The sequence below is a fragment of the Falco rusticolus genome, chromosome 5, assembly GCF_015220075.1.
Source record: "Falco rusticolus isolate bFalRus1 chromosome 5, bFalRus1.pri, whole genome shotgun sequence".
Classification (NCBI taxonomy): Eukaryota; Metazoa; Chordata; class Aves; order Falconiformes; family Falconidae; genus Falco; species Falco rusticolus.
Window position 1 is genome coordinate 91,649,098 of NC_051191.1, and position 13,671 is coordinate 91,662,768.

Here is a 13,671-nt window from a genome sequence, read left to right on the forward strand (position 1 = left end):
GCAGAGCATGGCCACGCTGTGGCTTCACAGATACTAGCTGGCCACCTAGGAGGGGCTAAGGGAGCTGGATTGTTTAGTCTGGTGAAGAGGAGGCTGAGGGGTAAATCTACAGCTACGCTGTGGGACGGTGAGATGATGGTAGTAGTGGCAGATAATAAAACCAGAGGCAGTGGTCCCAGATTGCAGCTTGGGAGGTTCAGGTGAGTGCTAAGACAGGTTTTATCAGACAACATTCAAACAGATGTTCGGTGGGGCAGTTCCGTCCTTGCAGGTTTTCAATACTTGAAGACAAAGCCAGAGCTGATCTGACCTAGTGCCGGTAATGGTGCCACTTGAAGCAGCAGCCTGGAGCAGAGGTCCCTTCCCACCACTATGTATCTCATTCTGCAAATGCCAGAGAGCATTCTTCAGTGCTGGACCCTATCCTTGTGGTTTTTGAAGTCTTGTCGGTTAAAACTAGGCCCTAGCCTGTGAACTGTACCTAGGAACCATGTGGGAAAATGCTGGGAGAGTTTGGATAAAGCCACAGCTGAGGAGTGCAGACCTGAACCTCTGTGGCAGCTGGCTTAAATCGCAGAGCATGTGGTGGGGAACCCTGAGTTTACAGGTATGGGTACTGCTCAGGCTGTGGGCATTTGCTGCTCAAAGAAAAAGATGGCTCAGGGGTGCTGGGCTGGGATCTGGTCAGAGCTGGTGGCAGGAGCTCAGGCCCACTGAGGGAAAAGTCTGAGCTAGCTCACAACGTGACCGAGGATCCAGACCAAGAATGCTTGGGAGTGTGGGACAGGGAATTTGGTCTGGTCTGAGCCAGATCTGGCCCTGTGTGGGCAGGTAACTGCAGTCACTGTCAGCTGTCCGGCACAGCACCGTACTGAGCACCTTAGGAGTCCAGCTGTAACCATCTCCTGCTTTGGTGTGGGGATTTAGGACCGGGCTCTCTCCTCTCGGTTTAGAGTACAAATCCAGAGGGGGGAAGGGGTAGAAAAGAGAAGGAATGAGATGTACCTTGAACTCTGCTCCCTGTAGCTTCTAACAGAGCAGCAACGTGCCTGCAAGGTGAAGTACCTGCCCGGGAGCCAGCAGGGGCAAGCGGCCACCAGCCTGTAGGAGCAGGCGCTGCATCCCTGTAACTGCCCCTGCCCGAGGACATGCCACCCCCACGCACTCTGTGGGAGGAAGCAGGAACCCCATCGGCAAGGCAGCCGCAGGATGATGTAGGCAACTTCAGCTAAGTTCCCTGCTTCGATCTGGTGCCAAATGTGTAAAAAGAGCCAAGGCAAGGTTGGACAGTGCACAAAGGAGTGGGCAGGCTCCGAGGGTGCTGTAGTGATTTCAGCCATGCTAACACGACAACAGCACTCCCCAGGCCCACACTGCATGCCACAGGTACAGCAATAATGTACGTCCAAGATGAAAGAACTCACCCTGTTATAAAAAACAACTTCCCCCTAAGTCCAGGCACCAGGCGAGCTTATGAGGGACAAATCACAGCACCAAGGGTGAGTGCCATGTGCTGTCCAGCATGTACCGGGGGTGCTCTGCCCCTTAGCTGCAAACTGCCTCAAGCAAGCCAAGGCGGAAGCAATGCCATGGCAGCAATCCCATCCTTTTTTAGTTCAGCAGCTGGTTCTGGCCGAGAAAGCTGCCTGGGATAAAGACACATAACCTGAGGCACAACACACTGGGAGGAAGGACACTGCTTGCCGTCATTTGATGTGGCAAGAAATAGTTGGAAGTGTTTGGGAGGTAGAAAAATCCACCCAAACCCCCAGGGGGCTGAAGACCTGCTCTAAGGAAACCCCTGCCCTTGGCAGCCTCCAAGCCACTTCCTTCTTAAAAAGCTGCCACAGCCTAAACCAAGGCACGGCCATGGCCAGCGTAAACTCTACCCAAAGTGTGAAACTGAAGACATCTTGGGGTGCCCCAAGAACCTCATTTGTGTTTAAATTCCAGAGCTCAGTGTGTCCCTAATATCCACTGCCTGCAAAGAATACAGACTGAACGAGAACTTTCATGATTGTACATCAAGAAATGCAGCACTACTCTGCTTTACGCTGAGGCGCTGTTACACACAGATTACTTCTGGGTGGCAGTTTCAGAATGCATTTTCAAAGCTGGTTCAGAAAAGTGGTGCTTCCTTGATGTTGCCAGTCAAGCCATATGGGTATTAGTTATGGCTCTGATTTCCAGTGAGGAGTTGTAAAACCAGGAATCCACAGATTGTTTCTGTTCCTTCAAACATCTTGTGCTCTTTTTCGCCCGAGTAAGAGGTCCCTAAAGGCCCCTCTTCTTCACTGGGGAGCTTGAGGTGGAGCTGTCTGTGAATAGAGAGGGTCTCGTGGGTGGCTGCCTTGGCCATTGTGATAATGAAATAGTCGAGTTTAAAATCTTTGGTGATATGAGAAAAACTGTCAGCAGAGCTACCCTGGCCTTTGGGAGAGCAGAGTTTAGGCTGCGCAAGGAACCACTTAGTAAAGTCCCCATGGAGGCTGCTTCTGGGGAACATAAATGCTGCTCACTTTTTAAGGGCCTTCTTTCAAGAGGACAGCAGCAGGCAATTCAATGGGCCAGAAGTCAAGCAAGGTGGAAGGCTGGCTTGGCTGAATAGCAATCTCCTTCTGCACCTTAGATGGGAAAAAGAAGGCAGATGGGCTTTGGAAGCAAGGACAGGACACAGGAGGCCTGCAGACATTCACCGCTGTAGGGAGAACATTTGTATGGCCCAAGCTCAGCTGGAGTTGAAGCTGGCTGGTACTGTAGTGGGTAACAAAAAAGGCTTTTTTAAAAATATGTTAATAGCAAAGGGAAGACCAAAGAAAACACGGGTCTGTTACTTGATTATGTTGGTCACCTTATCCCCAAACAGGGATGAAGATAAAGCAAAGACATTTAATGCCGCCTTTGCCTCTGTCTCTGATGCCAGTGAAGGGCCCTGGGCTGCCTGGAGCCCTGGGCTGGAGGACCACAACTCAGTGGGTGAGAAGCCCCCAGTCGACTTTGAACCTGTACAGGATTTGCTGTTGCAGCTGAATGCACACGAGTCTATGGGGCCCAGCGGGATTCATCCCGGGGCACTGAGGAGCTGGCCGATGTTACTGGGAGACCCCTCTGTTATCTAGCAACAGTCTGGGGAACCTGGAGTGTTCCCGGTTGACTGGAAGCTGGCAAATGTCCGAATTTTCAAGAAGGGCAAGAAAAATTACCCTGATGATGAGAGGCCTGTCAGTTTCTGCTCTGGTGCCTGGTAAAATTATGGAGATTATTCTGGGAGTTATTGAGAAAGACTTAAAAGACAAAGCAGCCATCGGTCAAAGCCAGCAGGGGTTCACGAAGGGGAAGTCACGCCTTACTAACTTAATGATCTTTCCTGACAATGTGCCTGGTAGTGGACAAAGGGAAGGCAGCAAATGGGGTTTTTTTTGCTTTTAGCAAAGCTTTTGATACAGTCTCTCACAGTATCCTTCTGGACAGTGTCCCACACACAGGCAGACAGATACACGATACAGTAGGTGAACAACTGACCGAAGGGTCAGGCTCGAAGAGCTGCAGCGGAGGGGTAACGCCCCGCTGGTGGCCAGTCACTAGCTGTGTCCCCCAGGGCTCGAGTTTAGGGCCGCTTCTCTTCGAAGCCTTTACCAATGACCTTAGCCACAGGAGCTGCGTGCGTGCTAAGCTTGCTGACAACACTAAATTTAGGAGCCGCTGACTTCATTGAAGGGACAAGAGGTGTTACACAGATCTCACTAGGTTAGTGCTGCGCAACCACCAGCCATAGGAGGTTTAACAGGCACAAATGCCAGATTCTCCACCTGGAATGGTGCAATCCTGAACGTATGTATAGACTGCGGGGGAAGAGGCTGGAGCGCAGCCAGGCAGAGAGGGCTCTGGGCGCTCTGCTTGATGGCACGCTCTGAGTCAACAACATGTCCCACCAGGCAGAAGGGCCAGTGTTACCCTGGGGCGCATTAGGCACAGCACAGTTAACCAGTCAAAACCAGTATGGCCCCACTCCAGCCTCACCTTGAGTGCTGTGTGCAGTTTGGGGCTTCACAATATGAGGATATACAAATATTAGAGTGTGTCCAAAGGCGGGCAACAAAGATGGTGAAAGAAGGCAACTTACTTACAAGGAGCAGCTGAGGACACTAGGTTTGTTCAACTTGGAGGAGAGTGAGGGCTGACCTCATTGCTGTCTACAACTTCCTCACGAGTGGAAGCAGAGGGAGGTGCTGACCTCTTCTCCTTGGTGTCCAGGACACAAGGAATGGCTTACAGCTGCATCGGGGAAGTTCAGATTGCCGTCTTATCTCCCCAGGGAAGCGGTCGCAGCCCCAAGCCTGTCCCTGTTCAAGACATGTTTAGACAATGCTCTTCTCCATGGTTTCACTTCTAGGTTGCCCTGTGTGCAGCGAGGAGCTGGACTCCATGCTCCTTGTGGGTCCCTTCCAACTTGGGACATTCCATGATTTGGTGAAATCTCCCAAGTCCTAAACCTACTACAGGGCAGCCTGGTGAGACAGGCAAAAAGCTAACTCCTGAAGCAGACAAGATTTTACCTTCAAAACCCAAGCACAGAAGGAAGTTTAGACAGCAGAGGAAGACAGGAAGACTTCTGTGCTTTTGGCCAGGAAAGCTGGGGGGAAAAAACGCAAGGTGCAGCAGGGAGGTGAGGACAGACACTACATACATACATGCTGCAGGAAAACCTCTGCTCACCTCCAGCACCTGCAGGCAGTGGAGAAGCTGGCCCTGGTGACCCAGGCAGCTGTGACAGCGCCCACACCTGCTCACCCTCTCCCCACCTCAGGGGCACTCAGTCAGCAGGAGGGTATTTCTCTTGCTCCTTTCCCCAAACATCCTGATTCTGTCTTCAGCCAAATCAAAGCTCCGTTCCACCCCCTCCACCAAAACCACCTCTTTTTCAGGCACTAAGCACACTTAAACACCGTATAAATTTTGGGTTTTTTAATTTTTACAAATGTTTGAAAGAATCACTGAGCAGACAGTGACCCAAAGGTACTCCAGCAGTGACAGGCACCCAATGAATAATGTTTTCCTGAATTCAGTCCCAGGTTCTCTTGGGATTAAGACTGAAAGAGAAACAAAATTTACTAGGAAAAAAAGCCTGGTGCTGATGGCAGCAGAACTCTTTCACTTGGCCAAAAAAAAGAATTCCAATTTCACCCTACAGAAGTCTAAAGATTAATGAAGATTAGAGGCGAATTACTATATCCATGAGTTAATACCGGTATGCCTCCTTGCCCCCTCCCCAAATTTAACTGGAAAGAATTGTAGCTGCCTAGAGGCAGAGCCCAGTCCCCTAACTGGATCACCACAGATGGAGCAGGGGCATGGGAACCAAATCTGGCTACCGGATTAACAACTTCAAAGTGAGGGCAAAAAACGCTAGTGGAGGGAGTTTGAAGCTCCTCATTCGTATCTTCTGCTGGTCAGCACTGCTGGTTCTAGGAGTTTCTTTAGTTTCTTTCATTTCTTCCCTTGTTTGAGTAGGAGACTGTCACTGAAATGGAGACAGGAGTCATTAGTCCAGAAAGCACAAGCACAGCTGAACCAGATCCTCACTAGAGACTTGAGGGTGCACGGTGTCACACCCAAAGGATCCTGACTTCCAAGCCAGGCAGGCAGGAATAGGAATAGGTACATTGGTAGGTATTGGTACATCTATGGGTGTAATTTTATTTATATATATATATATATATACACATATTAACCCCCCCAATATTAAAAAAATATATGTATTAAAAATATATTTAAAATATTGGTGTAATAGGTACACCTATGCTACTATGTACTATTTTCAAAGCCCCTAACCCTTCTGCGATAAGTATGACAGAATCTGGTCAGAGATAAGGAAGGATCTCACAATCAGAGAAAAGATACCAGCTCTGGCTTCCTTTCCTGTTTCCAAGAAATCCGAGTTAGCTATGTGCTGTCGGCTCAGCTGGCGTGCCTGGTCCAGTGAGCACTGTACAGATGAGGCAAAGCCACCAAACTCCTGCAAGCTCTGAAAGCAGGGAATGGGGTCTTCTAGCATGGACTGGAAAGCTTTTGGAGAACAACCACAGCTTCTTTCCTAGAGATTGTCACCCCAAACCAACAGAAATTCCTATGACCATGACTGCCTTCTTACAGCCCTCTGCCATGCAGGCAGGATGCCCAGCGTAGGCTGGACACATCAGAGCTCGCTCCTCTGTTACTCCTGCCTTTCCCATGTGAGGTTCCTTGTGGGACACACACCGAGCTCCAGTTACTGAGTAGCCCCTACTTGATGCAGATGTTTGTGCAGCCCCTGCAGGGAAGGCTTCAACATTGGTATCACACATGGGAACTGAGGTGAAGATGGAATAAACTGCCTGTGGCCAGGAAGGCTAAGCCAGAACAACCCCAGGTACCAGGCAAACACCAACACCCTTGTTCCAAGTACTAATGGAAGGATCAAAATAAACAGCGCCTTACCTTCCTCTGCGTGTCAGGAGATGCATTTGGGGGGTGGGTGGGAAAGGAAGAAAAATGAGTAAATTGATGAGTTTTAACAAAAATCTCAATTTCCACAGTAAAGAAAGACTGCTCCCTACTTGGCTGTGTCCTCTGGCATCAGGCTCCTCTCAAGAGAAAAGGTCCCAAGAGAGCCCAAAAAGGGGACCAGCTGCCCAGGTAGGGTGCAGATAACCCACCCACCTGGCCCCTTTACCTGGTGAAGCCCTCATCCTGCAGGTTCAGTACCAAGTTATCTGCTGTGAGATACACGCGGTTTTGTGAGCCAGCGATCTGGAAAAAGAAATCCATTACAGAGGTGGCATAACGGAGCATAAATGCACATGGAGGAACAGCACTAATGAAGAACCCATCTCCCCCTCCAGACACAGCACCCTTGTTTCATTCACTTTACACCTCTGTTAAATCCATGCGGTTCATAGAATCATAGCATGGTTTGGGTGGGAAGGGACCTTTAAAGGCCATCTAGTCCAGCCCCCGGCAACGAGCAGGGACACCTTCAGCGAGATCAGCTTGCCCAGAGCCCCATCCACACTTCCTGACCTGCCATCCCAGTGCCATCAGACTTTCTAAAAGAAGTGCTCATTCTGTCTCTCTGTCAGAAAGACCTTTGATCCCATGCTTATCTGTCCCCCTTCCTCAGCCTGCAGGAAACCTGGAGCTTTCGGTGGCTGCAGCTGAGTGTGGGTGATGGAATCTGATGTGGATCTGGCCTTGTCACATGCAGGGCGTGAACTCCTAGCCTCACATCTGATTGCCGATCATTGGCAGCTAGATCTTAAACTCTACTTGAGCAGAGAAGGGCTGGGCAGGAACAAAGATCACGACAGGGCAGGTCACATTCGCCTTAAATTCATCATGTGGCGACTGGGCTGGGAGGACAGCACAAGGACTGCAAAACAACAAAGGAAATCCCACACCCCAATGCTCACCGTTTTTGAGATGTTTTGAGCAGCTCGGATCTTGCGTAGCTTGATGTAGCCAGGATTCCTGCTCAGAGCTTCACCGAGGTACAGGGGAGCAAAAGTTAAGGAAAAACCTGCTAACAGAATCTGTCCACACTCAAGGAATTCTTCCTGAGCCGCATCATCAAACATCTCAGAGGGAAAAAGCAATCTCTATCCCAGTAACTTGGCCCTCTAGGCAGGCATATTTTCACTTCCCCAAATCAAGAACAACATATGGTCACACACAGCCAATAAAAATTAAACCTCACAACAGACTGAAGGCTCATGGCCTTCTCTGCTCTGACCTGTAACCTCAGACAAACATCACTCTGGCCAGCTGTGAGGGGGGGAAATAAATGGCAGTGATCTACTTGAAGCTACTGATAACGGTCTCCTCCTAAGCGTCACTCCTAAGTGCACCCAATGTGACAGATTCTTGGGACTGTCAAGCTCACAAGCCACATCCCACAAAACCTCCCGAAGCAGGATATCATCTTGGCAGCTGTAGCTTCCCCTTCAGCTTGAACAATCTTCTGCTTCTGCTCCTGCTTGGCCTTCTCCACCAGGAACTGTGCACGCTGTGCCTCCTGCTGGGCTGCAGAGAGAATGGACAACAGCATTGCAAGCAGGTCCCCTCTTCTGAGCCCTCCACCAGAACCCTAGAGCTGAGGCCTCGGGGCTCTGCTTCCGACAGAACTGACAGCATTCTGGGGCCACAGCCACAAATACAGAATGTACCCGAGTGCACTTTACTTTTTCTTAAAAAGGGCGAGAGTCCCAGTCTGAACAGGAGCCCTAGTCCTGGGAACTCCTACCTCCAATGGTATGCCCCATTAGCTATGACCCGAAGTTTTCTGATAATACTTGTAAAATAACCTCTTTAGCTCCATTGCTAAGGTGGCTGAGATTTATCACTCTGTAGCTGCATTGGTGCAAAAGCAGCAGCACACTAGCCCAAATTCTGCTTCCTTGCCTGAGAATTCAGTGACAAGGCAAAGGCAATTCACCCTTTTCCGGCACAAACTGAACTCACCCACTTGCTTTGCCTCCACAGCTGCTGTGTATTCACGACTGAAACTAAGTTCTGTGATAGCCACATCATCCAGGATGAGGCTGAAATCCTTGGCTCGCTCTGTCAGCTCTCGCCTAATGAGCAGAGACACCTGAAACACAAATATAGCAAGAGTATCAAACACAGGCCATTTCCCACTCCCTGTGCACTCCAGAAGTGAAGTGCAACAGCTCTTCACAGCTTGTTCGCATCAGGCCCAAGAAAGACAATATCTAAACCAAACCCCGAACTGTGGACACCAATACCATCACTGAATCTGCTGCCTTTAATTAATGCTGCATATCCAGAGCTATATACTGCTTTTTCAAAAATACATTACAGCTTATTTATAGTTATTTCTTAACTATACCACACAATTAATACTGCAAAAATAAAAAAAACATTCTTCAAAGTTTTTTTTGCTTTCACACCCTACCACATCTAGTTCCACAGTTCCCACACTCGTTTTGGCAGTAATTATTTCCTTCTTCACCTTGAATTTGCCGCTGTTTGCAGTTTGACTGTCTCTTCATGTTTGTATTCAGATGCAGGAAAAAAACTACCACATAATCTTTTTTACCATGTAAGACATCTTGTAATTACTGTAGCTGCTCGTCTAGTGTGGCTACTCCACTTTTTTTAGCCTCTTTGGATGACTGCTGTTGGTAGATATTTTGATTTATTCTACCTTAACTTTACAGTACTTTTTTCACGCAGGCTGATAAGTCCTGCAACAAATATTCACTTAAATAGAAATTATTGCTAGAGTATCACATGCTTGGCCAGTCCAGCGTTTGCTTTTACTTTTACTGCAGCTGCTTCCAAGCAGAATTCCAACGTGATGCCAGAAACCTTTACTGTGTGAACTGCGAGTGCATAACTACCTAAAGTCACTTCGTTTTCTTCTGATTATCAACCACTTCAATATGCATCACTTTACAGTAACGAACGCTAGATAAATATACAACACGGCAAATTCAATTCAGTTTGTTCAGAAATTTCATAGATACTTATGAGCCGTCTTTGCTTCTGCTAAACCTAAATCCCTTGCAGACATTGTTTCTTTGCTGTCACATCCTCCCTTTCCACTCATTCTTTCTACACGAGATTGTTAACAACCCCCTTCAGTGCATGCCACATGACCTACCACAAAGCCCTGAAGTCCCCACAAGACCTGGACACTTAGTTCTACTCTTTCCCTTTTTTTTTTCTTGTCATGGATCAGAAACTAGTTGAGATGCTCTGTATTTCATCTGACAACATATCCCCTTTACTGTCTCATGGAGGGTCTCCTCTAAAGCCTTTCAAAAGACAACCAGCAACTTCTCTCTCCCTTAACTGTGACAGGTGATGAATACTCTCAGAATCCCTAGCAGTCAAATTACCAGAACACAAACTTTCAGATTTCGGCTCTTTAAAGCTAAATATATCAATTATTTTTTAATGCACACCCTCTTCCAGATTACCCTCTAATCTTTTTATAAACAGAAATATTTGCTACCCTTCTGTAGCATCCATTGCTGAAACCTTACTGCTTTGTTAATTGCTCATCCACTTCACTTCTTAACCCCTTTAAGACCGTTTAATTTGCTCTGACAACCCTTCTGAGACATGTGAAGGGCCAGATGATTTTTTTTCTAAAACCAGTTGTATTGCTACCTGTGGACTGCAACATAAATCTGCTCAGCTTCCCCCCTCATTACATTATGGCGTGGTTTTGCACTCCATATACCAGCGATTGCAGTTTTCTCCTCAGAAGCTAGCGAGACAGCCTCAGTGTTTGCATCTGTACAGGAATCAAACTGTCACCGGGATACAGTTACATACCTGTTTCATCTGGGTGCACCATCTACTAGTCTAGTGTATTTATCTGTTACGACATTCCCTGCATCCGCGGCTCAGCTGTTTCTTTCTAAGGAGCACCAGGCGCCTCCCGAAGCATTTACCTGGGCCCTCTGAGTGATGAGCTGTGAAGCATTAAACTTGGCCACCACGCTCTTGAGCACTTCATTGACGATGGAAGGCAGGACGCGCTCCTCATAGTCCAGGCCCAGACGCTGGTACATGCTGGGCAGCTCCGCAGCGTTGGGGCGCGTCAGGACGCGCAGCGAGATGTTCACCATCTGCAAGTCTGAACGGGGGGGGGGGCCGGGGCGTGAGCGGGGCCAGCACTGCAGCCGGGTCCCCCCCGCCGCCCGGGCCTCCCGCTGCGGCCCGCGGGGCTGCGCTCACCTTTGGAGCCGGTGGGGGACGAGATCTTCCGCGGCCGCGCTCGGATGTCGTAGATGATGGGGTACTGGAACCAGGGGATCCTGCGGGGCCGACAGCCGCGTTACGGCCCCGCACCTGGGGTCGGGCTCGCGGGGCCGGGCTCGGGGGGTGGGGGCAGCTGGGCCTACCTGAAGTGCAGCCCCTCGGCAAGGATGGTGTCCTGCTGCACGCCGCCGATGCGGTTGAAGAAGATGGCCCGCTGGCCGCCTTCCACTGAGGGGAGAAGGGGCACGGTCAGCGCGGGAAGCGGCGGAAGGGGCGGGGGGGTGGCTGGCACTCACCGATGAAGACGGACTCGCGGACGCCGTAGGCCAGAGCGCCGGCGCCCAGCAGCAGCTTGAGGGCCGTGCCGACGCCACGGGGCCCGGCCGGCAGCCGGCCCGCCAGGTCCTTCAGGTTCTGCGCCATGGCCGCGCCGCGCCGCGCTCCCCGCCGGGAAGGACACCGGAAGGTGCCGCCGCCGATGTATTCCGGCGGGGAACCGCGGCCCGACCGCCGCCGCCGCCTCTTCCAGCCCTGCCACCTCCCGCCGGAAGCGGGCCCGGCCGGGCCCGGACAGCGGGGGCGCCCCGGCCGCCATCTTGGGGGCGGGGGCGGGTGGGGCGGGGCGGGGGCGGGTGGGGCGGGGCTTCCGGTGCCGCGCGGGGCGGTGGAAACAAAATGGCGGCGCCCAGGCGGCCTCGTGAGGAGGAGGAAGAAGTAGCAGCTGAGGATGTCTCGTTGGAGGCCAAGCGGCCCCGCGGGCAGCGGCGGCTCTTGGTGGTGCTGGAGGGGGCGAGCCTAGAGACCGTGAAGGTGCGAGTGGTGGGGCCGGGCTGAGGGCGGCCGTGGGTGCTCGCGCCTACCTGTCCGCGCTTTGGCCATAGGTGGGGAAGACGTTTGAGCTCCTCAACTGCGACAAGCACAAGGCGCTGCTGCTGCGGAACGGCCGGGACCCTACGGAGGTGCGGCCCGACATCGCCCACCAGGTACCGGCTGGCCCGGGCGGCGCCGCTGGGGCTGGGCTGGGCCTGACCCGCCGCGCCCCTGCCCTCTACCTGTGTGGCCTTTATTTCGGTGTGGGGTTGCTTTCTCTCGGCGTTACAGCTAGGCGAACTCCTTTCTGCCTCGGCACTGGTCCCTGTGTTCATGGGGTCTAACCCTCGTCTTTTCCAGCAGACCTCCCTCTTGTGTGCCATTCTATTTCAGAGTCTCTTGATGCTCATGGACAGCCCGCTGAATCGGGCTGGTCTCCTGCAGGTTTATATCCACACCCAGAAGAATGTTCTAATTGAAGTCAACCCCCAAACCAGAATCCCGAGAACCTTTGATCGATTCTGTGGTCTCATGGGTAAGCGATTGAAATTTTATACCAGACACAAAATAATGCAGGAAGGTGGTTAAGAGGAAGTTAGGAAGAACTCTTGGGAAAAGTCAAAAGGTTGCACCAACCTTAAAAACGTGAAAGTGAGGAGAACAGAGAACTGAAAGTGAGTTCAGGGATCCAGCAGTGTGTTCCTTAGCACGGTGGTGGTACCTGCACAAGACTGTACTAGCAGCAAAATAACTCACTGATCAGTATTTCTTATAGCTGCTTTAGACAATGCTGAGAGCTCTTAGGGATGGACTTTTTGTCTGCTTCAGCTCTGATTGCTAGGTAGAGGATAAGATTCCTCCAACAAAACAACAGACTGCTTAAGTACCTTTCTTCTCTCATCAGTTCAGTTGCTGCATAAGCTCAGTGTTCGAGCAGCTGATGGGCCTCAGAAGTTGCTGAAGGTAAATGTTCTTTCACTGCTAACAGGTAATGTTGCGACATTCCTCCTTTGCAGCTAGCAATGTAGGAGTGTTGGTTTTTTTTCTGTGGGTGTTATGCATTTGGGATTATTAGTGTACAAACAATAGGCTTGGCTATACAGCACGGTCTCCTACCTCTACACCCCTATTAACTTTCTGCTTTCTGTAGGTGATTAAAAATCCAGTCAGTGATCACCTCCCTGTGGGCTGTATGAAGATAGGTACCTCTTTTGCAGTTCCAAAGGTATCAGATCTGCGTAAACTGGTTCCTACAGCAGAGCCAGTTGCCATTGTTGTGGGAGCTTTTGCCCACGGTTCGGTAAGTACGTGTATCCCTTTTATTTAGAGTTGGAAAAATCTGCATCAGCATAGGTGTCAGTCTTGTTCCGAGTATGGGGTTTTTTCTTCTGTTCTTTTTTTTGGCTCAGTGCCCCCATCCCACCCCCCTGCTTTTTTCCCCCCCCAGGTGGGCTTGTCAAAAAAAGGCCCAGTGTTGCAACACTCAGGGCTTTTCTCCCTCCCAGGGAGTAGTGAGGGCTAGCAGTTCTCTTGCTGGAGAAATACTGTGTCCCTCCAGCCAAGGGAGATGGATGACACTAAGTGAAAACTTGCAGCTTGATTTTTCTCTCTTCCCCCAGGTCAATGTTGACTATACAGAAAAGATGGTCTCAATCAGCAACTACCCCCTCTCTGCTGCCCTGACGTGTGCTAAAATTACTACTGCCTTTGAGGAAGTCTGGGGCGTGGTATGAGCTCCTGCTGCTACGATGGACTTCTATACAGTGACTCCACGTTCTGGAGAGGCTCTTTGACTCAGGTGTGGACCTGGTGCAACTTTGGGCTCCAGGAAAGGAGGCTTCAATTTTGTCCTTGTAGCTTCTGGAGCAATGAGAATTTAAGTGGACTGCCCCACTGACCCTCCTTTTTTCCTATTAAAGGTCACTTTTGGTAAGAGTGCTTCTGTATTTTACTTTCTCGTGTTTTGTATGTGGGCAGGTTTCATCCCTTTATAGCAGGGGCTCGGCCCAAATTTGTCATGGAACTGAAATTCTGAGCTGTGCCCTGCTCCCCCTGCAGCTGATGTTGCTCAGTCCTGTAGAACCACCTTGC

General features: G+C 50.6%; 2 protein-coding genes across 2 annotated transcripts; one reads left to right on the top strand and one right to left on the bottom strand.

Annotated features, from left to right (window-relative positions):
* Positions 1-4,950: 4,950 nt before the first annotated feature.
* On the bottom strand, positions 4,951-11,239 carry PHB2 (prohibitin 2). The gene is made up of 10 exons (XM_037388252.1): positions 11,067-11,239; positions 10,914-10,998; positions 10,747-10,826; positions 10,461-10,645; positions 8,497-8,626; positions 7,955-8,058; positions 7,449-7,526; positions 6,713-6,789; positions 6,478-6,483; positions 4,951-5,521 (listed from the first exon to the last, which is right to left on the bottom strand). The coding sequence occupies exons 1-10, from the start codon at positions 11,191-11,193 to the stop codon at positions 5,488-5,490; spliced, it is 906 nt and encodes a 301-aa protein (XP_037244149.1). The 5' UTR covers positions 11,194-11,239; the 3' UTR covers positions 4,951-5,487.
* A 169-nt stretch (positions 11,240-11,408) lies between these two features.
* Positions 11,409-13,518, top strand: EMG1 (EMG1 N1-specific pseudouridine methyltransferase). The gene is made up of 6 exons (XM_037388253.1): positions 11,409-11,580; positions 11,652-11,753; positions 11,974-12,115; positions 12,485-12,543; positions 12,731-12,880; positions 13,200-13,518. The coding sequence occupies exons 1-6, from the start codon at positions 11,446-11,448 to the stop codon at positions 13,311-13,313; spliced, it is 702 nt and encodes a 233-aa protein (XP_037244150.1). The 5' UTR covers positions 11,409-11,445; the 3' UTR covers positions 13,314-13,518.
* Positions 13,519-13,671: the final 153 nt, after the last annotated feature.